This window comes from Hemiscyllium ocellatum, chromosome 28, assembly GCF_020745735.1.
Source record: "Hemiscyllium ocellatum isolate sHemOce1 chromosome 28, sHemOce1.pat.X.cur, whole genome shotgun sequence".
In the NCBI taxonomy this organism is placed as follows: Eukaryota; Metazoa; Chordata; class Chondrichthyes; order Orectolobiformes; family Hemiscylliidae; genus Hemiscyllium; species Hemiscyllium ocellatum.
In genome coordinates, this window is record NC_083428.1 from 16,154,841 (window position 1) to 16,182,805 (window position 27,965).

General features: G+C 38.2%; 1 protein-coding gene across 2 annotated transcripts in view; it reads right to left on the reverse strand.

Moving 5' to 3' along the window:
• Nucleotides 1–1,690: 1,690 nt before the first annotated feature.
• Nucleotides 1,691–27,965, reverse strand: part of rnf126 (ring finger protein 126) — a 51,529-nt gene continuing 25,254 nt past the window's right edge. Inside the window, exons 3-9 of one of the 2 annotated variants that reach the window (XM_060846128.1) lie at nt 26,556–26,619; nt 18,871–19,121; nt 18,430–18,498; nt 16,968–17,037; nt 14,955–15,048; nt 7,220–7,335; nt 1,691–2,524 (exon numbers count right to left, since the gene is read on the reverse strand). In XM_060846128.1, the coding sequence (XP_060702111.1) occupies nt 2,375–2,524; nt 7,220–7,335; nt 14,955–15,048; nt 16,968–17,037; nt 18,430–18,498; nt 18,871–19,121; nt 26,556–26,619 (814 nt within the window). In that variant the 3' untranslated portion in view covers nt 1,691–2,374. Of the gene's footprint in view, nt 2,525–7,219; nt 7,336–14,954; nt 15,049–16,955; nt 17,038–18,429; nt 18,499–18,870; nt 19,122–26,555; nt 26,620–27,965 lie in introns of both variants that reach the window. The other variant, XM_060846127.1, reaches the window with a different exon arrangement.

Sequence of the window (27,965 nt, forward strand, 5' to 3'; positions counted from 1 at the left end):
AGATTTATTGGTGTCAGAAATATTTTTCAGATGCCTTGCAGTATTCAGGGTACCAATTATGTGCTGCAAAAATATACTTGATATACTTGTCAGTGAGTAATACAACAGCTGAGATCAACACAAAAGCCAGAAATCAAATTACAAAGCACTTATCTAAATTTGAGTGGCAATGTTCACACACCTGCATGACTGCAGTCATCCTTCTGCAGAGTCCACTTTTAAAGATTTTACGTAGGGTGAGAAATACCACCAAATCAGGACCAACTGCTAAATTAATAGAGAATCTTCTTTTCATACTTGCATTAGTTACCAAGATCCAAGTCCTCAAAATTGCCCTGAACACAGATTTAACTCCAGCTCCAAATCACCACAGTCAAAACTAAAGTAATATTTGTTGTTTTAAGTCTCAGACTGGTTTAAAATACAAATATGGAATCAAGATCTGACACATACCACAACCCAATAACAATATACAGATATTTTCATAGATATACATTAACAAATGACATATGTACATATGTCACCCTTCTAATATGAAATGTATGGAGGTCATGACAAAGTGTTATACATAAATTACTGCTGAGCATTTTTTTTTCAAAAAAAGCCTCTTCTTTAGTAGGCAACTTTAAACTTCATGCAAATTCTGCAGCTACATTCGAGTCTCATCATTTCAGTTCCCATGTGTTACTCAGCTCACATGACTTTCAGATTTAAATGTGTTACCCTGCAGACAACTAATTCTATGTGGGCTAGTTGAAGCCCATTTGCTAACAACCCACATGAACTAAGGTGATCCTGTTGTACGTTCCCAAGTGCTAGATTCTAGATCTCCAGGCAGATGGCAAAATTAAAAGGAAAGCTCTTATATTGATCTAAACAAAACAGCAAGCTTAAAACAAATGTAAGAGACAGATGTTGAATTATAAACAATAAAACATACTTTCCTCTTAAATATTCCTTACTTTAGACTGACAGCATACCCTTATCTTTTGTTAAAAGCACAGGACAATTCACATCACATAACCATGGTACAGTCATAGACACCTCTTACCTGCAGGTTATGCGTTATGAAAATACAGTCATATAGATTTTCTAAAAAGGTCAGTGGAAAAAATATCTAGATGTTGAAGGATGAGAAGCCTTTATCATGATGATTATTGAAGTTGGAAATCACTTTTCACATCATTGATCATTTAGGTTTGCCTCTTAAGAGAAGATTTGCTGATCGTATACACACAAAAATCAAGGAGGACACCACTTTTTTTTAAAAAAAATGATTATTCACCAACTTGTATACAATTAATGGTTGATACAGTATTAACACTCAGTAAATTCCACAAAATTACTTGTTATTTGCTTGGAACACATTTCTAAACATTGCGTTAGCAATTTTTGAGAAGATTGTATGTTACCTACTGACAAGCATACCTTCGGGCATACCCTGAGGTTTGACATCTCACCAGAAAACCCACTAATACAAAATGCTTTACAGTGAGCCAATCTGGTTTTTTAAAATAGGAAGTGACTGACGACTGATAGTCCAGCTGCTGCTAAGGTAAGGCAACTGTCCTGTCATAAACTGCTCCAATTATATCAGTAGAGGCATTGCACTTCTTCCATGATTGACACATTTTCAGATTCAACACAAGGAATAGTCATTAAAAAGAATTTTTAGTCGGCACGTAATCAATTACCACTTCAATGCTTTAATATAAATCTTTAGATATATCTTCTTTCCCACCCAATTCAAACAGTCCCATCTCCAGTCTCTTGATTTGAAGCAAACAGCCCCCCATTTACTATGAAACAAAAATGGGAAGATGTTGGCTATCATTGAGCTTTCCATAGTATCTATAAAACAACCAATCAAAAAAAAAATTGAAAAAAAATCCCTTTTAGTATGAGAACAACAAAATTTCAGGTCTATAAAATTGAACAATACCCAAAGTTCAACAGCTGCATTAATCTTAAAACACATTACAAAGGTTAAAGATTTATATATTTTTGTGAAATAATGAACAGCAGCCATCTTTCACTGCTTAAGCTAATTCACAGCAGTATGATTACAGCAATGTGCACACAGGGCTTTTTCCACCCAAGTGAGATGAAATAGTTGAACATAGCAGCTTGTCGATAAGTAAAGTTTTAAATCGGTCCCAGAAGTTAAATCTATAAAACAAATCTTGAAAAGGAAAAGTGGGTATTCATGTTCGAGTAGAGATTTAGAAAAGAGTTCTTTGTTAAAAAACTCCATTTACTCTGGCTTTCTTTGTGCCATGCATAATACAATAATTTAAATTATAAAATGTTTCATGGTAGTCATCAAACACTGTTGCATATGAAAACAGTAAACCTTAGATGTTTTTGCTCAAATTCAGGAATTGTTTGTTGAATTCTCATTACTCGGTGAACTTGAGGCAGAGGAGGATGAAGAAGAGGAGAAGTTCATTCTTGATAAATCAGGAGGATTCGTTGCTGTGTTTTGCCCACTTAAGCTTTTCCGACACACAGGACAGGTATCATGCTAGGAGTGAACAGAGAAAATGTCTTTGAAGCATGCATTTGTCCCAAGTCTCTTTCTATCCCCACCAAGCTTTGACCACTCACTGCCGACTCCTCCAAAATTGCTGTACTGAATTCTCCCTCTAATTTTGCTTTGCTGCGTGGCTTATTTGTTATATTTCACGTACCTTTAAGATTGCTGCATGGCTACGTTTTTGCAAGTTAACAGGAATGTCAGCTGTGCACAATCTAGGTGGTATGTAGTAGATAACTGTGCAGTTGCACATTTGTTTAGCTTAGAGGTTATGGCAATCCTTCTACTTGTATAAATTTGAAACATTAAAATAAAGACTTTGTTTTCCCTCCCCTGGGAACTTGGGACAAGGGTAATGGAGGGTGGTCTTGGAAATTAGGGGAAGAGGCATTACTCAAAACCTATATTCCCAGAGAATGGAAACATGTTTACTATTTGAAAATAAACCAGAACAGAATTGAAACTTCATTTGAGGATTGGAACTTCAGCTGCCATAACAAGAATATTTGCAAACTACTTTAATTTGGCACATCACAGAGACAAACTAATATGGCAGCAAAACCCAGGTACAGAAATTCTGATGATTACCTCCTCTTGATAATAACACTAAAGTAACTGTACCAATCTTGGTACAAATGATGCAAAAACACCAAAGTCAAACTTGGGAAATTCTAATTTATGTGCTTGAGTTTTACAATACTTTCGCCAGCTGAGTCATTTGCAGTACTTGAATATGTTAAATTCGTTACCAAAATCTAACTAGTGTTTTGCAGCACAAACTATTTAAAAAGCTTACAGAAACTCAATTTTATCTGAAAGACCTCCACTTGTCATTGAAACTAAGAACTGCAACTGCATTTATACACCTCAACATCATAACAATATGACAAAACTATTGCAACAATTCAAAACTGTGCAGATCCGCAGAGAGATGTTTTGCAATTTTCAAAGAATGTACTACCCCCAATCACATCAATACTTTACCTGCGAAGAGTGTGGCGACTGCCACACCCATCACCAGCAAGGTTTGAGTCATGCTGAGACGCTGACAACCATGATGGCACTTTGTTTAGCTCCATATCAATGAAAATACTCAAGGATTTTCTCAATCATTTGATTACCTGAAATCCAATGTGCCTTGGGGTGCAATTCAGTTTTAGAAAAATCACAGCGCCACCCCCTATTTTACTATTTGATGGCAAGTTCAGGAAAAAGTGCACAGAGCAGAACAAGACAATCTGGAAAAATGCAAGGTACTGTATTTTGGTACAACAAGCCAGAGTAGGGCTTATACAAGTAATGACAGGGTCTTGGATAGTGTTGTAGAACAGAAGGACCTAGGCATGCAGGTACATAATTCTTTGAAGTTTGCATCAGGTATAGACAGGGTGGTTAAAAAGGCATTTGGAATGTTTACCTTCATTGCTCAGTTCTTAAGAGTATGGAGTTGGGAAGTCATGTTGAGGTTGTACGGACATTGGTGAAGCCTCTTCTGGAATACGGTTTCCAGTTCTGGTCACCCAGTTATAAGAAGGATATTATCATGTTGGAGAGGGTTTAGAAGGATGTTGTGTGGTATGGAAGGTTTGAGTTGTAAAGAAAGGCTGGTTAGGGTGGCACTTTTTCCACTGGAGTATAGGAGATTGAGGGACGATTAAATAGAAGGTTGTAAAATAATGAGAGGTATAGATAGAATTAATGGTAATTGTCTTTTCAGACATAAGCCCTGAAATGCTGACTCGTCTGCTCCTTGGATGCTGCCTGACCTGCTGTGCTTTTCCAGCACCTCACTTTTCAACTCTGATCTCCAGCATCTGCAGTCTCCACTTTCTGGTAGTTGTCTTTTCCCTAGGAGGCATATTTCTAAGGTGAGAGGAGAGAGAGATTTAAAAGAGATGTGAGGCAATTTCTTTTGTTTGTAGACCGAGGATGGTTTGCATGTGGAATGAACTTCCTGAGAAAGTGGTGGATGCAGGTACAATTACAACATCTAAAAGACACTTGGAGATACATGAACAGGAAAGGTTTGGAGGGGTATGAGCCAGAGCAGGCAGGTGGGACTAGTTTAGTTTGGGATTGTTCAGCATGGACTGGTTGGACCGAAGGGTCTGTTTCCTTGCTCCATGACTCTATGAAGAATAGTTACGTGAGCAAAGTACTGAATAAAGCCCCTCTTGTGGAATTCTGGCAAGGAACCGAAGACCACAAGATAAAAGGAAACAAATTACTATAAAGAGAGGGGAAAGAACTCAAACTCTATGTAAATTAGTATATAATAAAAATTATCTTTTGTAATGTGTTTTTGAACAATTCTACAGACAGACAATCAAGGATTAAGCAAACCTCTACTACCTTTTTTGTTTCGGCATCATAGTAAATTAAAATTTATTGAAACAACTGACACAGAAACACAAAAAATAGATTTCGTTAGTATTATAGTCTACAAGGAGGCACTGTGGAACAAGGGGTGCATATAAACGTTTAAGTTATAGATTGGATTTTGAGCTAGGGGTCTGTGTATGAAAAAGTTTAATGATTTAATGACTAATAACTTTAAACCACTGTGTCAGAGAGCTGCTGACTGGGGCCCGCCTGGAGTGATAGGCGAACTCGCTTGTATTTGGACAGCTTTATTATGAGAAACCAAAGGTTCAAAGGCATTAGTTTGCTTTTAGTTAAAAAGAATCAAGAATTGATTTTAGTTTAGGAAAACCCAGATTGGGAAGCTTTTGGCCAGAATATCTGGCTGGGATTAAATGCAAGATCAGTTTCTTCTGGAGAAAGCAGAGAGCTCAGAACAGTTAACATTATCTTAGTGTAATGGTTCTCATTTGAAAGTTCCAAACCCGAAGTGTTGCATAAGAAACCTGAAGTGGTTATTTGAAACTAAAAGTTTGAATGATCAAGTAAAAGGCTAGCAAGTTCTCAAGACTGGAAACTGAAAGAAACAGTTAAGTCAAACTTATCGATGTGACAGAAAAGGGAACTCTCTCTGGCATTTGAGTACAGTGAAACTGTAAAGTCAGAAATCACATGACACCAGGTTGTAGTCTAACATGTTTGGATCTTCTCCGCTTTCTTCCATCTCCGCAAAAACTTTATGTTTGCATCAATATACACAATCTTCTCAGAGATCCTATCCACTTTCAGCCAGCAGTTTGCGGTGCCGGTAATAGCCTTGATGTGCAGGTGCCAATGTTAGACCGGGGTGGACAAAGTCAGAAGTCACACCATACCTGTTGGACTAGAAACTGGTGTCATGTGACTTCTGACTTCACCTACCCAGTCCAACACCGGCACCTCATCATGTAATATTTATGCATAGATGGGATTTCATTCTGTAGCATGTTTCAAAAACAGTTGAATTGTGTTACAAGTTGTTAGCCAGCCTGATACACAAAGACAGGAGAACAGGCAGTCTCCGCTTTTTGAATGTTTGCTTAACGTAATTTAGCTTTTATGAAAGAGCTCCATTAGTAGCTGTTTTCACGAACATGATCAGGATTTTCTCTTTTATGAAAAAATGGCAATACTTATTCCCATATAAATCCTGCACCTTCACTTTACGCCATTTTCGGCTTGAGAAAAGTTTCCTGGGAACGCTCTGCTTTTGGATAGTGGGGGCTACCTGTACCAGTTGGTGACATACTGCTGAAAATAAGATGTAGCCAGAAGGCTGCAGAGAGACAGAGGTACCAGTTGTTGACAAGGGCTAGGAATGCTCAGCGTAACAAACTGTTGACGCACAGGGGAAAGCAGCTTGTGAACTGAGAATGACCAGAATCCAGGTACTGCTTGGTACTAACTATACTCTGCAAAAAAAGAAAGATGAGGTAATGCAAAAGCCGTATTTGGACAAGGAACAATGAGGTAATGCTACCTAGGTCACTGGTCCAGAGCCAATGAGGTAAAGACATGCAATAAGCAGATGAGCCTGAGGAAAAAGGATAAGAGACGACCCTCGACACATACTGGCAGTGAAAATTTCAGAGACCTGCCATCACAGAAGCAGACCTACATCAAGGACGTGGTGACAGAGAGAGAGAGCGCGAGAGCGAGAGCGAGAGAAAAGAGTGTCTGACCAATGTCAGCCCCCATTAACAGTATCCTAGACCAGGTGTTAGCTTTTATATTCTATGACTCAGAGAGCCTCAGAAGACTCTAGTGGGTGTATAAATAGGTTCTAGTTCAGTCTGTGGGGGAATTCATTAGCTTTAGTTAGTAATAAAACATATAAGAAACATCTACATTGCTTATTACATTAATAAAGTAGCTTGTGAAGTTACGAGAATAGACAATTCCCTTTGTACACGCCATCAGCTGCAACTGGCATTTGTGGACTCAAACAGACATCAACAACTTAAAAAGCCTGATGGGTTCTGCTTTATGTTCATTTCTTTTATCACTGTTTCATTGCTAAAGTCTAATCTGCAGCATGGTGTACTTATGTTTCCTAAGTAAAAAAACGGCACCATTTAATTAAAAAGATACAAAATGTGATCTATCAAGCCTGATTTCAGTTGGGAACTGGCTTGTTAAGTACACTGTAGTAATATCAACGAGGATCATAATGGTAAGTACACATATTTGATTCTACCAGAAAATTGCTCCGATTCTCTGCACTTCTGCAAATCTGAGCATTGCAAAAGGTCTATTGAGGCTGAATGCAGTATTGTTACTTACCATTTCTAGCCAAGGTATTATACAATCATTATGGAATAAATGGTTGCACGGAAGTTGCCTAACAGATTCTCCGATGCTGTAATCTTCTTTACACACAGGGCATTCTACACCAGAACCTGTCAAGAATGAACAAGTTAAATAATCAATTTCTTTGATCTGTTCCATGTAATTTTGAACTTGAAGTAATAAAAACCAAGCTAAAAGAAATCAGTTGACCAACTGTAGTTTTTGTTTAAAAAAATGTCACAAACTTTGAGTCCCATCTCAAAGGCTCTTTATGATGCACATTTAGCTAAAATAGAACGAGACTTTGCCACAAAAATAAAATCTTCCAGTGAACTTCTTAAATTTACCAGTTTAAACTGCAAAATAAGCAGTCCGGTGGGAGCACCATAGAGGAAAAGGTGGGAATTTATCTGTAGCTGAAGATTATTCTGACAGATTAGTTGTCAGCTAATTACAATCACTATATTTTGTGCTTATTAATACTTGTAACTTGGTTCCTTAACATCTAATTCTACCACCCTGTCTTTCAACCAACCTTAGTATTCATAGCAAGAATGCTACTGATAAAAGTATTCTAAATCAAATCTCGACACAGAAGTAAACATACCACAATCCATGCAGACTAATTCAAACTAAACAGCCCAAGGCCAGAATCCACATCCATGTAAACGTGCTGCAACACCTATGTTACAACTAAAAGGTGTACAAGATTGCAATTTAGATGAATAACCATCATGTCTTGCGGAGGTAGAAAATTGGCAAAGCACCATTGTAAGCGTTCTGCATTAACATCCAGGATATTACCAAACTAGTCATCCGAGGTCTAGCTTGCCAATGGGATATCAAATGCGTCTCTGGACTCATCTATGAGTAGAACCGCAGAATGCTGTAAGTTTTCAGGAATGGAATCACATATGGTGTACTATCCAATTCCAGGGACATACTATGAACTCCGTGGTTGCAGAATTCCACGACACCTGCTAAATATTAAGTGGATTATGTGATGTTATATGGGAGCATCTCAATTTTGTGTTTTATAATTCTTCAAACATTTAGAAATAAAAGCTTCAGACAGTGATCTAAATGCTGCATTTCACATCCAAATAAAATATCTTTTCACTGGTTATGCATTATTGGTGGATCATTGGAATGATTAATAGTTCAGAACTTCTATTTTGTCTTTTTATGTCAGCCTGTACCTAACATTCATTTTGATTGTTTCATCGGAATCATCCATGCGAACACATTCACATGAAATGTTCTTTTCTATAGATGAGTAAAGAGTTATAGGAAAATGGTCAAGGCAAAGATCAGATCAATCATGAAAATATGACAAAACAGGCTCAAGCAGCTTTTTGGCCTTCTTACTCAATGTTCAACGAATGAAGACTTAAGGGCCAGTTTTAAATTATCTGCAACGATGAAAAGTACGAGTTTCTTCACACTGAAATACTGTCTGGGAACTGCAGAGTGTTTAGTCAATCACCACTTGCCTATGGAGCCAGAGTAATGGTATGAATGTCTACAAGTAAGGATCCTAAATGTAACTGAGTTTGGGCAGTCTCAGTAAAGCCCCCCCTTTGAGTCCAAGTGTACAACACAAAACTATCCCTGACTTAGTTTACTGGCACACAAGGACTACTGTAGTAAATGGGGAGAAAGAAAAGGTCACTTTGTGGCAGTAAGGGCTGTTAAACTTGGGTTAACCTATATTTCAGAACTTTCTTCCATATTTGGATTGGGTATAGCTGTTCTCAGAGTGCCCAATGTTAACAGAAAGGATAAGGACTGTATTACTCAGTTATCATATCATTATATTCTGTGCAATTAAGATCTGTCATTTGCCATTCCCCTTTAACATTAATGATAAAGAGACTCAGTCTATTTTATTTGGTCAGCCATTCAAGCAGCAAATTATTTCTGGTTAAGGTGCAATTATAGTTATATAACAATGTAAGAAACAGGCAGAGAAAGCCAATTAAATCTTTCGAGCCTGCTCTGCTATTCAATGAGATTATGTCTGATCTCCATACCACTTGATATTTCTAATATGTAGAAATCTATCCATCTGTCTTGAAGATACTCAACTGAGCTTTCTCAACTGTCTAGGGTAGAGATTCACCATTTTCTCGTGGGAGAAATTCCGCATCTCAGCCTTATGCGACCAACCCTTTATCCAAAGATGATATTTCCTGGCTCTTAGACAGAGGGAACATTCATACACACATCCTGCATCTACCCTGTCAATCCTGGTTGGAATTTTATACATTTGAACAAAAGTACATTTCATAATCCAGAGAATATAGGCCCAGTTTATTTAGTCTTTCCTCATAGAAAAATCCTACCATTCCAGGATTTAATTTGGTGGACTTTTGTTGTGCACTGCCCATAACAAGTATATCTTTACGTCGGTAAGGAGACAAAACTGCATACAATACTCCAGTTGTGCACTTACTAACCTTATACATAATTGCAATAAAGTATCTTTGCTCCTAGAAGCAAATCTCTTTGTAACCGTGGCCAAAACACCATTTGCCTTTTGAATTGCTTGCTGTACACAACTCGGTTGCTCAGTGGTTAGTACTGTTGTCTCATAGCATCAGAGATGCGAGGTCCAATTCCAGCCTCGGACGATTTACTGTGTGGAATCTCCACGTTTTCAAGTTTGTTAGGATTTTTGTTGGGAGTTCAGTTTCCTCCCATTATTCCAAAGATATGCAAGTTAGGTGGATTGGCCATGGTAAATTCAGGGATAAGATGAGGGCCGAATCTGGGTGGGAAGCTCTTTGGAGGTTCGGTGTCGATTCAATATGCTGGACGACCTCCTTTCCCACTGTAGGAATTCCATGTTTTTAATCTGCCTGCATGTTAACTTTCGGTGACTTACTGTCATATCTCATTGGGGCAGCTGGAAATCAAGGCCCACTATCCCCAGAATCGCCACACAGAAGCGTAGATGATAGAAGCAAGATTAGTCCTTTCAGCCCTTCCAGCCTGCTCCACTACTAATTATTATTATGGCTGATCATCCAACTAAGCACTCTGCCCCAGCTTTCTTCCAATATCATCTGAACCTTTCTGATCCAAAAACTACATCGAATTCCTTTAAAACATTAATTTTTTTTCGGCAAACACCACTTTCTGTGGTGGAAGAATCCAATTGTCTAGGTGAAGAAATTCTCTTCATTGTAGTCCTAAGTGGCCAAACTCTCTATCTTTAGACTGGGACCTCTGACCAGGGAATCCAGAACCATTCAGAACATCCTTTTTGTGTTTACCCTGTTCAGTCCTCTTTACATTTTATAGGTTTATAGGAGGACCATCCTCGCCTTCTAAACTCCAGTGAATACAATCCTAACTAATTCAGTCTCCCCTCACATGCCAGTCCTGACACCACAGGAGTCAGTCTGGTAAACATTCAATGCATTCCCTCCAATAACCAGAACATCTTTCCTTAGATAAGAAGTTCAAAATTGCACACAACATTCCAGGTCCTGTACAACCGCAGGAAGACATCCCTGCTCCTGTACTTGAATTTATTTGCTATAAAATGAAACATACCAATGGCCTTCTTCACTGCCTGCTGCTTACTTTCAGTGACCGGTGTACACGGACATCCATTTCTCAATCTATTGCCAATCAGACAATATGCCTTCCTACACTTGCTAGGAAAGTGGATAATCTCAAATTTATTTGTCATGCATTTTTTCACTCACTCAACTTGTCACAAAAAGTTTTAAAATTATCAATACGCACAAAGTCCCCAATTTACCCGGATAGACTCAGGTTAATAGGAAACATGGATGAACTTTCTGAAGTTAAGGGTCACTACTTATTATGCAAATTGATCCCAAATACAGACAAACAACTATGAACAGTCAACAGTTGAAACTCTAACCACTCATCCCCTTCTACACCCTCCATCCTTGCACATAGACAAACCGACAAAATACATCGGTGTAATGGGTGGATGAAAAAAAAGGCAGGGAAAGTTTAATAGCACCAATCTTCAGGATTCAATGTAGCATTCCTTTGTTTCCCAAGTCATTCAGTTCTCTAATCTTTCCTTGTAGGTTCTCTCACTTCACAGGAAGCAGAGTAACTGGCTCATGAATTATAAAGTTTCTAACATATTGGTTAAAAGCAATAGTTTACAGCCACTGATGGGAAAAAAATAAACTGGCTTTCAAACTGGCTTTCTTTAACATCAGCTCTTTCACTGGACAGAGAAAGTGTTCACATCATTGATACATCACCACTTATTCCAAATAGATTCTAAGCATAAATAAACAACTACGAACTGTTCATACACACAGGAAAACATTGGTGTTCCAAGTAGAGGTAGAAAAACCTCGTAAGCAGTTCAATGGCCCCACTTGAGAAAGTTTGCTAAAGTGATCTTTTGCTTATCAGATTTTCTGTTCTTCAGTCTCTCTTTGCCAAGTTATTTTCACTTCTTTGTGGAAGGCAAATATGATCAGTACATTAAATGCAATGGACCTTAGTTACTAATCAAAAGCAACAACATTCAGCATCTGGTGAAGGAAAATAAACGGGCTTTCTTCAGGTCTTGGGTACTTTGCTGGAGAGAAAAACATTCCAGCAGTCTGGAGACTGCTGCCAGTTATGTTCTGGCCACAGGCTCTCCAGCTATCCAGAAATCAGATAGTTGCTGTCTGGTTAGTGACCTTCTGTACCCACAACTATCTCAACCCTACAAGCTAAATGAGTAACCTGTTGTTGACTCTTTACAGACCCCTAATGCCAGACTGTCCATAAACACACAGTCTCCCCCATTGTGTGAAAAATGCAGAATATAAAGATGACTTACAAGGAGTTTCAGTACCTTGTTTTTTTGAAGTACAATTTCTCCCTCAGTCCTTTGGTGTAAAACAATCCTTTTACCATTTCAGTCCACAACCAAAATACATAAATATAAGATGATACAGTCTTTACACAGATAAAGAACCTTTGGTGCTCTACATTCTAATTTGAACCCTAACTCTTCAAGCTCTTGCTTGAACGTTATTTTTATTCTACATATTTTGTTAGATTTGCTGGTAGACCATAGTAACTAGATAATTTCCCTCCTATTTAACTTACTTTCCAGCTGCCAGACATCCATATTCCAGACACTGCACAAGCAATACAACTTAGAAAAGTCTAGCCGTCGCTGCAGAGAACAATACAACCTTGGAGAAAGATACTGTCTCTTACTCAAAATGAACATTTATTTACACAATGTGCCCAACTGGACAGAAAACAAAAATCTCAAAATTTCTTTGCCAGCATGAAGTCCATCTTTCTGTCACACACCTGGATTGGTTTCTTCGTTTATCAGGCTGAAAGATTGGTTCAATGCTTTTTTGCCAATGCTGTGTTGCCAATACTAGTTAACTGAAAATCTGAAAGCAGATTTAAGGCTGCATAAACTTCGAGGTTTAATACAAGCAATGAAGTACAAAAACAAGCATGACGACATCTTGCTGGGTAGAACATGCGCACAACTTAGGAAGCCAGCTCCGATTTTTTAAAACATAAATTAAATTTACCAAATAACCTTTGATCGTCACCACAATAAAAAGTAAATTAACTATTGTAAATCTACTTTCTGCACTAGCTTACTTAATGCTGTTTTGTATGCATTAATGAATGGCTTGTTTGTTTTAGTGTTGTTTTCTAACTCAATTCACTACTAATCAACATGACTTGCATAAGACAATTTTCTCAACACTTACAGCAGCCAAAGTAAAGCAAATATACTTGCAGTATCAAATTAAAGTATGTGCATAGATGACTTTTAATTTTTGTCAACACTTCATCTCCTCTACGCTATGCACCATTTCCTGGAAATTAGGTTAAGATCATTTGAACTTAGATTTTCCTTTTCTGCAAAGTATTCAACCAAATAATTCAGTTCTGGAATATTAAACTGGACATCATAGTGGCAATATAAGTTATTTCACTCTATATTATACTGCAGCATCAACATTTTCATGTCATAGATAATTCTCCGTGCAAAGTACTTGGTTCATAAACCAGAGCCCAATGCTAGAAGATTTGGAAAAATATGCTATTGAGTGAAGACTGCATGGTTTTGTGTCTACAGACATACATTAGGCTGCTTTTGCACATAGCCTCAATAGTCCTCATCATTCCTAAAAGTTAACCAGCAGAATACAGAAGCCATACAAAGTCTTTGAAAACAAACAATTTCATACATTTCAAACCAATTTCTACCAAAACATAAATATTTCGTATGTTCAATTGCTTTAGCTGAATGTGATGTCCATTTTTACTACACAGAACACAATTTGAAATAACTTTATTTGCATGAAGCCAGAAAGATCAAAACCATCCCATAATTGAAACATGACGAAGTTGTATCATTTGATCATACAACAATACAAACTCTATACTGTAAGTTTGCTCACTGAGCTGAAAGATTTGCTCTCAGGCGTTTTGTCACCATGCGGAGTAACATCATTAATGATCCTCCGTTGAAATACTGGCGTTCTGTCCCACTTTCTATTTGTGTGTCTTGGTCAGTGTGGTGGGTGATATTACTTACAGTTCTCTTTCTGAGGAGTTGATAAATGGGGTCAAAATCAATGTGTTTGTCGATGGAGTTCCAGTTTGAATGCCAAGCCTCTGGGAATTACCCTGCTTGTTTTTGTTTAGCCTGTCCCAGGATGGATGTATTGTCCCAATCGATCTGGTGTTCCTCATAGCCTGTGTGTAAGGATACTAGTAGCAGTGTCTTTTGGTGGCTAGTTGGTGCTCATGTATCCTGGTAGCTAGTTCCGGCCAATCTGTCCAATGTAACGTTTGTTGCAGTACTTGCAGGGTACTTTGTATAGGATGTCCATTCTGCTGTTTGTCGGTACAGGATCTTTTAGATTGATTAAGAGCTAGGAGAAAGTGAGGACTGCAGATGCTGGAGATCAGAACTGAAAATGTGTAGCTGGAAAAGCACAGCAGGTCAGGCAGCATCCAACGAGCAGGAGAATCAACGGTTCGGGCATAAGCCCTTCTTCAGGATTCCTGAAGAAGGGCTTATGCCCAAAATGTCGATTCTCCTGCTCCTTGGATGCTGCATTGATTAAGAGCTGTCTCAGTGTGTTGGTGGGTTTGTGGGCTAGTGGGCTACAATGATGCTAAGGGGCCGGAGTAGTCTGGTCATCATCTCAGAGAGGTCTTTGATATATGGTAGCGTGGCTAGAGTCTCTGAGCATGTTGTGTCTTCTTGTTTAGGTTTGTTGTGCAAGTATCGGGTACCCATTGTTCATGAATACGTTGTTTTTTTTCAGCATCTCATAGTTCCTGGGTGCTGCAGTGTGTTGTGGCTCGTTCACGTAATGTCCTGATGCAGCTCCGTTTGTGGATGTTGGCATTCAAATTGGAACTCCATCAACAAACACATCAATTTGGACTCAGAAAAAGAACTGGAAGTAATATCACACACTGCAACAGACCAAGACAAAAATAGTAAGCAGGACAGAACACCAGCTCTTCAACGGAGGCTCATTGATGACGTGACCTAGCATGATGACGAAACGTCTGAGAACAAATCTTCCAGTTCAGTGAGCAAATTTACAACCTGAACCACAAATCTTCGCAAAAACTGCACAAGTTCCGTATGTTGAAATCGCAGCAGCAGATTGTTGGTCTATTTTATGGAGAAGAAAAATGAACTAGGTGGTTGGTTACTGGTCTGAAGTACACCCACCTACATGCTCATCTGTTATTTCTACCGTAGGAAGTGTCTTGATTTTCTCTTTGTCTGCCGGAGGTGGGCCAGTATTTTCAAACTGGTTCAGAAGCTAGAGGAAGAAAACAATTAATTAGAATGTAAATGCTAAAGCAGTTCAAGTTTAAGGTAATCAAACAGAACATTATCTGTGTACCACAGTTGCATTATGCATACAGGCACAGGGTGAACTTGCTAAGGGCACTTGGGAGGACCTCTCAAAGCTGCAACTCCCAATAGGTGGAAGGACGTGGGCATTACCTTCGCGCTCTTAACCAAGTCACAAACCTATGACTGAGCATTCTCTACTCACTAGTGTGTTAAAATCCCAGAGTTCTCTCCGTAGTACCAACCTCTAGTACACTGACTAGAGAGATTCAAAATGGCAGGCCAACACCTTCACCTCTAAAGACACTCAGGGATTCGGATTAAATGTCAGTGACAACCACATCCCAGGAATAAATGTAAGAAAATTGCCAAACTGCTTAAAAGTTTTCACAATGTTCTGCAGGTATTTACAATCTGTTCAGCTGATCGCTCAAAATGATTGGCATAAGAAACGTGACTTTCTTTGATTAGATTAGATTACTTACAGTGCGGAAACAGGCCCTTCGGCCCAACAAGTCCACACCGACCCGCCGAAGTGCAACCCACCCATACCCCTACATTTACCCCTTACCTAACACTACGGGCAATTTAGCATGGCCAATTCACCTGACCCGCACATCTTTGTGACTGTAGGAGGAAACCGGAGCACCCGGAGGAAACCCACGCAGACACGGGGAGAATGTGCAAACTCCACACAGTCAGTCACCTGAGTCAGGAATTGAACCCAGGTCTCTGGCGCTGTGAGGCAGCAGTGCTAACCACTGTGCCACCGTGCCTTCCCGTGCCTTTGGAATATAGTAAAGCCAGCATATCTTCCAATCTACAAACGCAGGTTAACAGCATACTTGGCACACCAACACACGAATTAAAAAACCAAAAGAAATATCTGGAATGGATAATGGCTCAATACGCTATCCAAAATAAGAGTGCAGATTTTTGTTTTACTACACAAAGCAGAAATTTTGACAATGTAAAATGATACTTTTGGAACAGATGAACTCAGGCCCACAATTTAGTATAGAAGATTGTGAAAACGTATGGGAATCAGTAAAAGATGATTAAAACAAAAAAAAAATACTTGATATTGAGAGAAAACACCAAAATAAAGTAAAAACCTCTACAGGCATTTAAAAAAGTAAGGAGAATAACTAAAGCAAATACTTGTCCTTTAGAAGATAGGAGTTCTGTGGGAGTTATGAGAAACAAGGAAATTGGTCTGCAGGTACAAGTAATTAGGTAGTCAAATAGAATTTTCTCCTTCATTGCTAAAGGGATGGAGTTTAAAAGCAGGAAAGCTTGCTGCAGCTGTACAGGGTGGTGAGGCCACACCTGGAGCACTGTGCGCAGGTTTGTTCTCCTTTGAGAAAGGATGCACTGGCACTAGAGGTGGATGCAGAGGTGGTTCACTTGGTTATTTCAGAGTTGAGGAGGTTGGCTTACGAGAGGAGACTGAGTAGACTGGCATTATATTCATTGAAATTTAGAAGAATGAGGGGGGGGATCTTATAGAAACATCTAAAATTATGAAGGGAATAGATAAGATAAAAGTAGAGAAGATGTTTCCACTGGCAGGTGATACTAGGACAAGAGGGCATAGCCTCAAAATTATTGGAAGCAGATTTAAGACTGAATTGAGAAGTAACTTCTTCACATAGAAGGTTGTAAATCTATCTAATACATTCCATGTTTTCACTTACTAAAAATTAAAACCATGAATTGCTGGATCTGCTGAACTTAGAATGCTGAACTGGAAAGATTTCAGTGTATAATGAAATTTACATAGCTTTAACACTTTTACTTCTGTCAATTGCTAGGATCACATCTTATATCTATTGTCTTACTATATTTCCAACATGAACAAGTTGCACTAACCAGATTAACTACCTGTGTAATGATTGTGTCCAAGCCATTGGCTCCCCATGCATAATCCATTGGATTTGAATGCAAGACACCCCTACAAAGCACAGAGAAGTTTACATTAAAATATGTTATACAAGGAAAAGCTAACCAAATTTGTTGTCTTGTCAGTTGTCCAGTTAAAATAGAAAGCAACCTTCTTCCCACTCCCTCACCCATTTCACCTGATGCTAAAGTAATGGAAACTGCAACTCAGCAAAATGTTAATTTCCACAGGATGATCCAGATCAGGTAGCATTGCTGTTTGACAAATACATAAGAACATGAATCTTCACAAGGACAGATTAATTTTTCAACATTCTAATTTCTCATCCTAATTTAATTAGGTCTGCTAAGTCAACTAATAGAATCCGAGAACTTCTCTCGGTCTGCACAGTTCAACAGCATGTCTTTCCAGATTTATCAACCAAAACATTTAACAATTCATTATATAAAAGAAACTTATTTCAAAAAGGAGGTTCTTTAAAGGGTACATTTAAAACTATTCATCTCCAAGGTTAACTATTTGGATCAAAGCAACACAGTCCTATTGAAGTACGCAGTCAAGAAGGTCCCCTAACTGAGCCAACCTCGTAGATATTAATGGATACATTGGTTGGCACAGCCTAAAGCATGGTGCACATGCAGTCAAGGCCAGGAACAGTTAGGATGATTGTGAATGTTAATATACACTGAATCTCAAATCCAATTGGTATTTGTTTAAGATGCGTTAAGAAAATACTTGGACTTGGATTTTCTCATGATCACAACATGTACCAAATTTTAAGCAGTCCAGCTTTGCAAAAAATATTTTCCTGCACGTTTTCTTGCTTGCTTCAGCATATTGTAGTCAAAGATGCATGGGAGAACAATTAGAAATACAACAGCTAATGTTTTCTGCAATTCAATTCAGCGATGGCTTTCAATCATTGCAGTATTTAACGTAAATCAGAATTCCTCACTTTTGATCTTCAAAATGGATTCAGGTGAATGGGACAATTACCACGAAAATGCAAACTCCGTGAAACAACAAGCCAGAAAATAAATGGTAATGGAACTGACAAAAGACTGTCGGCATTGTTTTACTTAATAAATTTTAGCTCAATGACAACTGCCCTGTGGAGACATTCTGTATTGCTAAAAATACTAATTTACTGTTAACTAGAAGTTTGATTATTTCTTAGCAATCAGAACTCAGTATCCAGTTCAAATTTCAGATCTTCCTGGGAATTTACAGATCTAATTTCCTGTATGATCTGTGTTCCAATAATAACCAATAATATAGATGCACCACTGCTCCAGGAAAATTTTAGCCATACAAGTGAGAAATAAATTCCAAATCAACTTCTCATTTCAGATAACTAAATCCATTCAAATGGGCACAATGATGAATAACAAAACATCCATACTTCTTCATAAATCTTTTCAGTATTTTTGCAACACAACTTACCATGGACCTAATCCCAAGTTTGGCACTGCTGTAGGTGCAATGATTCCATTAACCAATTGTTGAATAATTCTGTAACAAACAAAAGACAAGTTTAAATGGAGACTTATTTCAAAGTACAATGTGGGAAACAAACAACTATAGGTTCCATTGAAAGATTTAACATATAACACCACAGATGTTTCATAGATACCACATGCATCAAAATGCAGCTCCATTTTCAAGTAGAAATAAACTCCAAAATGCAGTTGTAGCATTTGGAGTGCATGTTTTCAATTAATTCAATATATCTTTGCTGTGGTAAAACCCTTGCAACAACTCATACCCACTTCACCCAATTTTCACAGAAGCAAGCTTTATTATAAGTTATGGTGCAAGATTCAACCTCTCAGAAATAATCTTTTCCCACTGGTTTAATTCTAAAATTCCAAGAAAAACACTTACCCCTCTAGAGTTGGCACTCCTTCATTTCGTGCTGTAGGACGCCGTGAAGGAAACCTGGGTGCTCTGGGTTGCCTAGAGCTATATCTTGGCCGTGACTGGTGTTCGCGATCCCTCCTATTCTCAGAATCTCTATTTTCTTCTGAAGTCTGGTTAGTTCCAAAGGAAAAGGGATCAAAGGGATCATCCAGAATGCCAAACGTAAACTGTCCATAACTACCTTGTGGTAAGGATAGCAAGTGCTGGTCCAAACCCTGGAGTAAATAACATTTTTAAAGGAAGATTAGAAATAACCATTTTCTGGTCATCAAAAAAAGAGAGTTTTCAAATTTCCATTTGGTCCTCACTGATACATTTCCCAAATATGGTTATGGAATCTACTCCTCGCTCCTAGAGAAGGTTATATTATTCCCAAAGGCTGCTGGTTTCCGCTTATCCTAATTACACATGTTACAAAAGGCAATGCATAATGGTTTTCCCACACAACTGCAAATTAAAGACCAGGAGACTATGCTTATCAACCATAGGTTGATACACAATGTGCCAAAAATTGGAGAATTGGCTCTAGCTGAAATTAAATTGTTTAAGAGAAGAGCATATATTAAAGCACACAGCACTCAGATTATCATGGATAATGCACAGTCCCAAAAGGATGTTGATATGCAAGAGCATTTTTGTATCATTCACAGTTCTGCCAGTAAATCTGAACAACAGTCAAGTTAAAATTTATGTTTTCTATATTGAATATCACATTTGGCAAAGCTGATACTCTTTAGATAAATGTGTGCTTACTTGAAACTGCAAATAAACAAAAACTAAAACAGGGTATTTTTCACCTATTATAGGCCAATTCTATTTTTGTTTAAATTATGGTCTTGATTCAATATATTTTATTAGTAGTTCCTGGATTAAATTTACTGTTGAATAATCTGACCAAGCAGTTGCACCTAAATATATTAATACAGAGTTGGTGTCTATTATGCGTAAACTTACAAAAATGACTTATGCATGTTGGGAATACAATGTCTTTTAGCAAAATTATGGAGTAGCGTTAGTTCTTCACTGTCAATTGAGCACACTCTCCCTTACAGAGTACAGAAGATAGGTGCAGATTTTAAATCAAAGGAGACTTGATCTAGTTACAGATTCATGCTTTTCTCAAAAAGTAAAAAGACAAAGAAATACTGGGTGATAGCGAAACTCATTTTATAATGCACTTAAGCATATGATGCATGTAAAATAGCCAGTATTGAAGTTCTAAATTTCATTCCTTCTTAAAAAGGCAAATTAGCTTTAAAAAAAAACTTAGCTGCAAATGCAGTGCTCGTTCCAGAAGAGAACAGTATGAAAAAAAACTGGGACTTTGCTTTCACCAGTAACATTTATAAAAATTAGCTAAGAACACTCAAACAATCACCTCCTTATATTTAGCAGCTGCATAAAACTTCGTTCTGGGAAGAACCTTGACAAAATTTCATCTGACAGTAATCTTCAACTCGAAACACACCCAAAAAAAAAACAGCACTCTATGTGGAAACAAGCATTTCTCCAAATTTCAGTCGTATTCTTGAGGAGCAACATATAAACAATGAATCTTTTTACAAATACTGCTCGATGCTTGTCCCCTTTTTCCATTTCACCCAAATAGCAAAAATTCAATTGTGAACCTTGATGTATAGCAGCAAGTTATTCAGAAGTAAGAGTCTTTGTCAGTGTCCTTCGCTGTCCTTACCAGATGGTCTCACAGGTGTAATTTGGACAGAGGTTATCAAAGAATAAATTAAAAAAACAAACAAGGCTAACTTAAGCACTCTTACAACCAACCCTGTTTCAAATCAGCTTAAACTCTCTGAACAAATAGTATCACATACAAGTTCTCTTTGGTCTAACATTCTACAAATAGCAAAAATATTTTGCCTTGTTGAAACTCAATTTTATAGAGAGTGTGAGGATTAGAAAATTGCCAAAAGAAGAAACTTTTTTTATTTAAGGAGGGAAGGAGACAAACAGGTAACCATAGAACAGTTAGCTTAATGTCTGTTACTGGGGAAAAAAATGTTAGCATCTATTATAAAGAATGTAACAGCAGAGCATTTAGGTATACATATGATCAAGTAGAGTCAGCATAGATTCATAAAGGGAAGTCATACCCAAAAAAATTGACTAGAATTATGTGAGGTGGTAACAAGTACGATAAAAGGGAAGCAGTGGATATTTGGATGTTCAGAAATAAAAGTGTTTGATAATATATCACAAATTAGGCTGCTTAATAGGATAAGGGTCCATGTTACTGGAGGCAGAAAATTAGCCTGGATGGAGGATTGGTTAACTTCGAACAGAATTAGGAGAAGGGAGGCATTTTCAGGATGGCAAACTGCAACTAATGGTGTGTCACAGGGATCATTCCTGGGGCCACAATTATTTACAAAATATATCAATGATTTGGATGAGGAAAATGAATGTTCTATAGTCAAGTTTTCTGATAAGAATCTACAAAAGGATATAGATAGGTTAAGCTAGTCCAAAACTTGCTCGATTGAATATAATGAGGCAAAATGTGAACGTGTGGACTTTGGCAATGAGAATAGAGGAGCTGAATAAGATTGCAGAAAGCTATAGAAGAGGCACTTGACAGTCCTCATCCAAATAAATCACAAGCAACTAGCATCTAGTTCAGCAGAGAATAGGGAAGACAAATGAGGGTTAGCCTCTATTTCAAAAGAGGATGGAATATAACATTAGGGAGAGCTTCTAAAACTATACAAAAAAACTAGTTAGACTACAGCAGGAACACAAACAACTTTGTGCATCTTACCAGAGGAAATTTATACATTGGAATCAAGTCCAGTGAAGGTTCACTGCACTGATCCCAGGTGTGGACAGTCTTGAGCAGTGATTGAGCCTCTATTTGTTGGAATTTAGAACAATAAGAGGCAACCTTGTTGAAATATACAAGATTCTTACGTGCCTTGACAAGGTAGATACAGAAAATTTGTTTAACTTGTGGGATAATTCAGGATCAGAGGACATGATCTAAGAACAAAGGTTACACATTTAAGACAGAAATGAGAAATTTCTTCTTTCAGAAGGAAGTAAATCTGTAGAATTCTTAACCACAGAGGGCTGCCGAGGCGGAGTCATTAAGTATATTCAGGACTTTGACAGACATTTTTAAACAGTAAAGAAATAAAGGGTTATGTGGAAATGTCAAGGAATTTGATTTTAGGATCATTGGATCAGCCATAATTTCATTGAATGGCAGTGCAGACTCTGAGCTGAATGATCAACTTCTGCTCTCTCTTATGGTCACGTTGTAAAGTGCATAATAAGACTTTGCATTGCTTTGGAATTTTAAGTTTTAAAACATGGAAGCATGCAACAGCTGTGTGAAGGAAGTAACTGGCTCAAGTTAAACATCCTCCATGTAATTCAAAGACATCAAGTCCATATTAGCCAACAGCATGTGACTAAATATTTCAAATTGTAACAGCAGCATCTTGTATCTTGTTTGTTCATATTGCAAAGAGCTGGAAACTATGCACAAACCAGATGTGACTAACTGGACTGCAATAAGAAAGCACAGCTCTAAAATATTAGATTAAAAAAGTTGAATATACAGAACTACGTGTAAAATATCAACTTGAGTTATAAAGGCCAATGTAACTTTTGCATATAAAGTAAAACTAAAGATACCTCAATTAAGAAGTAAGTCTGTCAATGTAGCTCTACTCTGCACATTAAATCACAAATGATTTAAAAGAGCCAGATTTCATAAAGGAAAACATTTCTGTTCTATCAATGTATGTGGTCTTCATACATGATTTATTCAGTGAAATTATGGTTCAGTTTAAAGATCTACAAAGCATCAGTTGCCAACCTTAGATAGCACCAAAATTAAAACACCCTCCAATGGTTAAAGATCAGAAACCAACATAAATTATCAAGGTCGCTGACTTAATACCATTCTTGTCAACTTGGGAAAAAATTTGTTAGAGAAAAGGCGTTGAGCAAAGTAACCCTCCAATGGACATCGGAACCTCAAATCAAATGACTCAATTGGACTGATGCACACCTATGTCCAGTGAACTTTGAAAGTGGGTTGGGATGCCCGATTGATTATAGACAATTTTACTTTAGTTTAATAATGCTAAACAAAATAACCAGCGAGAGCATTTATCTTTAGTTGGCAGCAATATCGTTGGTTGCTATATTCCTCCATGGAATCTCATGTGCTGCTACACTGTAGTAACTTACGAATGCTCATGCAAGATAAGCACTTGACCACCAAATCTCATTGGCTTAACAAATTGAACACCTGTAGTAGATTTGACCTAAAGAAATGTAATCTAAAGAATTTTTCTGAAGCAAATCAAAGAATATGAATGATAACTGAAGGCTTGGTAAAGTACAGGTATTAAAAGGAGAAGAGGAAGATCTAGCAATTTAGAGAGGTAATTTTAACATATCTAGGGCCTAAATGATTGAGTTAAAAATCACAACACCAGCTATAGTCCAACAGGTATATTTGGAAGCACTAGCTTTCAGAGCGCTGCTCCTTCATCAAGTGGTTGTGGAGAAAAAGAGACAGAATTTATAGCAAAAGATTAGAGTGTCGTGCAACTGAAATGATATTGAACAATCCAGGTTTGCTCAATATATCATTTCAGTTGAATGACACTGTAAGCTTTTGCTATAAATTCTGTGTCTGATGATCTTATACTCTAAACTACCTGAAGGAGCAGCGCTTCGAAAGCTAATTCTCCCAAATAAACCTGTTGGACAAAATCAGGTGATGTGCGAATTCAAACTTTGTCCACCCCAGTTCCTCCACATCATGGCTAAATGATTGAATGCAAGGTAAAGGAATTACACATGCAAAAGTGGACAGACTTGATGGAAACTGCAGCTCATGGACAATTGAAATGATTGTTAAGTTATAACAGTCTATAAAGGACGAGGACATGAAGGGAGTTGATTAGGAGAATGTGTATTTACACGTGATGCGTTGAAACCTGGAGACAATGGAATGAAATTGAAACGGGGCTGAATATGATATGACTGACCTTCAAAACAAGATGGAATGTTAGGAGACAGTAGTTGTATTGTTTTTGTGTTTGTTTTCTTTTCATTATGCTAATATTTGTTATTGATTGTAAATATATTTATTAGCAATTTTTTTTAAAACTTTACAAACATAAAATTATTGAAAAATATAAAAAAAGATAACAGAGGCAGAGAATCATAGACTCAGATGTACAGCATGGAAACAAACCCTTCGGTCCAACCCGTCCATGCCGACCAGATATCCCAACCCAATCTAGTCCCACCTGCCAGCACGTGGCCCATATCCCTCCAAACCCTTCCTATTCATATACTCATTCAAATGCCTCTTAAATGTTGCAATTGTACCAGCCTCCACTACATCCTCTGGCAGTTCATTCCATACATGTATCACCCTCTGCGAAACAGTTGCCCCATAGGTCTCTTTTATATCTTTTCCCGCTCACCCTAAACCTATACCCTCTAGTTTTGGGCTCCCCGACCCAGGGAAAAGACTTTGCCTATTTACCCTATCCATGCCCCTCAATTTTGTAAACCTCTATAAGGTCACCCCTCAGCCTCCGATGCTCCAGGGAAAACAGCCCCAGCCTGTTCAGCCTCTCCCTGGAGCTCAAATCCTCCAAACCTGGCAACATCCTTGTAAATCTTTTCTGAACCCTTTCAAATTTCACAACATCTTTCCGATAGGAAGGAGACCAGAATTGCACGCAATATTCCAACAGTGGCCTAACCAATGTCCTGTACAGCCGCAACATGACCTCCCAACTCCTGTACTCGATACCCTGACCAATAAAGGAAAGCATACCAAATGCCTTCTTCACTATCCTATCTACCTGTGACTCCACTTTCAAGGAGCTACGAACATGCACTCCAAGGTCTCTGTTCAGCAACATTTTCGAGGATCTTACCACTGAGTGTACAACTCCTGCGAAGATTTGCTTTCCCAAAATGCAGCACCTCGCATTTATATGAATTAAACTCCATCTGGCACTTCTCAGCCCGTTGGCCCATCTGGTCAAGATCCTATTGTAATCTGAGGTAACCCTCTTCGCTGTCCACTACACCTCCAATTTTGGTGTCATCTGCAAACTTACTAACTGTACCTCTTAAGCTTGCATCCAAATCATTTATGTAAATGACAAAAAGTAGAGGACCCAGCACCGATTCTTGTGGCACTGTACTGGTCACAGGTCTCCAATCTGAAAAACAACCCTACACCACCACCCTCTGTCTTCTACCTTTGAACCAGTTCTGTACGCAAGCAGCGAGTTCTCCCTGTATTTCATGAGATCTAACCTTGCTAATCAGTCTCTCATGGGGAACCTTGTCGAACGCTTTACTGAAGTCCATACAGATCATATCTATCGTTCTGCCCGCATCAATCCACTATTACTTCCTCAAAAAACTCAATCAAGTTTGAGACATGATTTCCCAACTACAAAGCTACGTTGTCTATTCCTAACCAGTCCTTGCCTTTCCAAATACATGTACATCCTGTCCCTCAGGATTCCCTCCAAAAACTTGCCCACCACTGACGTCAAGCTCGCTGGTCTATAGTTCCCTGGCTTGTCCTTACCACCCTTCTTAAATAGTGGCACCGTGTTAGCCAACCTCCAGTCTTCCGGCACCTCACCTGCAACTATCGATGATACAAATACCTCAGCAAGAGGCCCAGCAATCACTTCTTTAGCTTCCCACAGAGTTCTAGGGTACACCTGATCAGTTCCTGGATTTATCCACTTTTATGCGTTTCAAGACATCCAGCACTTCCTCCTCTGTAATGTGGACATTTTGCAAGATGTCTCTCTCTATTTCCCTACAGTCTATATCTTCCATATTCTTTTCCACAGTAAATACTGATGCAAAATACTCATTTAGTATCTCCCCCATTTTCTGCTGCTCCACACAAACGCTGCCTTGTTGATCTTTGAGTGGCCCTATTCTCTCTTGTTACCCTTTTGTCCTTAATGTATTTGTGAAAGCTCTTTGGATTCTCTTTAATTCTAATTGCCAAAGCTCTCTCATGTCCCCTTTTTACCCTCCTGATTTCCCTCTTAAGTATGCTCCTACTGCCTTTATGCTTTTCTAAGGATTCATTCGATCCATCCTGTCTATATCTGACATATGCTTCCTTCTTTTTCTTAACCAAACCCTCAATTTCTTTAGTCATCCAGCATTCCCTATACCTACCAGCCTTTCCTTTCATCCTAACAGGAATATACTTTCTCTGGATTCTCATTTCTGAAGGCTTCCCATTTTCCAGTCGTCCATTTACCTGCGAACATCTGCTCACAATCAGAGATTAGAGAAAAAGAGTGACAAGATACAGAGTTGAGTGGCACCAGTATACAATGCAGATCCTGACCGCCATTAATCAGTTGATGCCACCAAAGAGCAGCATGTGGTTGAGGAAGTGGAAGGATCTTCAGAGGATTCCAAAGGTAACAACGCTCAGACAGACCAAGCAGCTATTGTCGAAGGGGATTTGGCAAAATGATCGAATAACACTTGCAATGATTTTTAAAAATCAAAAACCAAGTCAAGAATAGATACATCACATTCACAAGCTGATAGTTATGTGGTGGTGAGAAATTAAACTTAAAACCCAGGAAAACCATGCTACCAACCTCAAATAATTGTCGAGTCTGGTCACTCGTGGAAGCTGTTGAACTGGAGCCATTTTCAGAATTTCTATAAGAATTCCAAATATTGCATAATTAACAATTTTTGTAAGATTTTCTAACTATTTATTACAGATTAATACACACACAAAAAAAGCAGGCTACTTCATCATGCCAAATGCAAGGTTAAAGTCAGGGACCATGTCAAAACTAGACAGCAATGCCAGTTTCAGTTAAAAAAAAAGTGTTTTTGTGTTTCAAAAATTTCAACAGTTCCCTAGAGAATGGACTATATTGTGCAAAGGTCTTAAATCCCTGGAATAAACTCTAGACTCACTGTTCACCTATCCTTGGAAGATTGTTGTCTGCTGCTTCTAAGACCCTTCAAGATGGGCAGCCATTTACTAAAACAAAAGGTTTTATTGTTCATGTTACTTCAAAAGCAATGTAATTAGCATACTCTGTAGAGCAGAATTGACAAAAGGATCAGCCTACTCTCAGTAATTCCTTAGTTGTTATTAAAAGCAAGAAAACAGAGGGAGGACTTTTAATCAAAATGCAAACACTTAGAAAGCTGCTATTTTGGGTTCCCCAACTTATCAGTGGACAGCAGTTTAAGTAGATGCATTGTAAACTATGCAGATCAGCAGAGATCCAGCATTCAATGCTGACTTGCAGGAATCAGAGGATGAAAGTCCACTATGTGAACAATCAGCAATGACAAACTGCTGTGCTCTTCCAGCACCACTGATACAATCTTGTCAGTTCTGAAAACGATGAGCTGCAACACGAGAGGCATTCTTATCTTCACATTGCTAGTGGAATGAATGCTGACGTTGAATGTTCAATGGACAAAATGGAAAATACATTAGTGACTTTTTGAATCTTATTAGATCCTAAGCCAGACAATTTGAATTAAATATATAAAGACAGCTTTCAACATTTAAGCCAATTCCACTAGAAAGGAGTTCTCCTTCCTCCAATTCCTATAATCCTCCCAGGCACCCCTGAAGGTAGAAACAAATGCTTGTAGTGCCTTATAGTATCTCACCCCGAAGTGGCTTTTTTTTTGATATGCAGTCTGAAAGAACATTATTTTTGGAATGTGGAAAAGGCAAGACAAGTGGAAAATCAAGACATGAACAACACACTGAAGGCCTTTCAGTGTTGTTCAATATGTAGAATTTACTTTCCCTATTAACTCTCAATATAATAGCATCTCGCTCATAATGCAGCAATACCACAAAGGCTAAGAGACAACAACAAAAAAATTAGAGTCACTTTGATCAGAAATTAAAATTCAGCTCTGAAAATATCAAACTATTTTCTTGGCTACAAAGTATCTGCGTCAACAGAACAGAAATGTTTCACTCATGAAATGCAATCACAATTTCTGGATGGGCACATTACACTGTA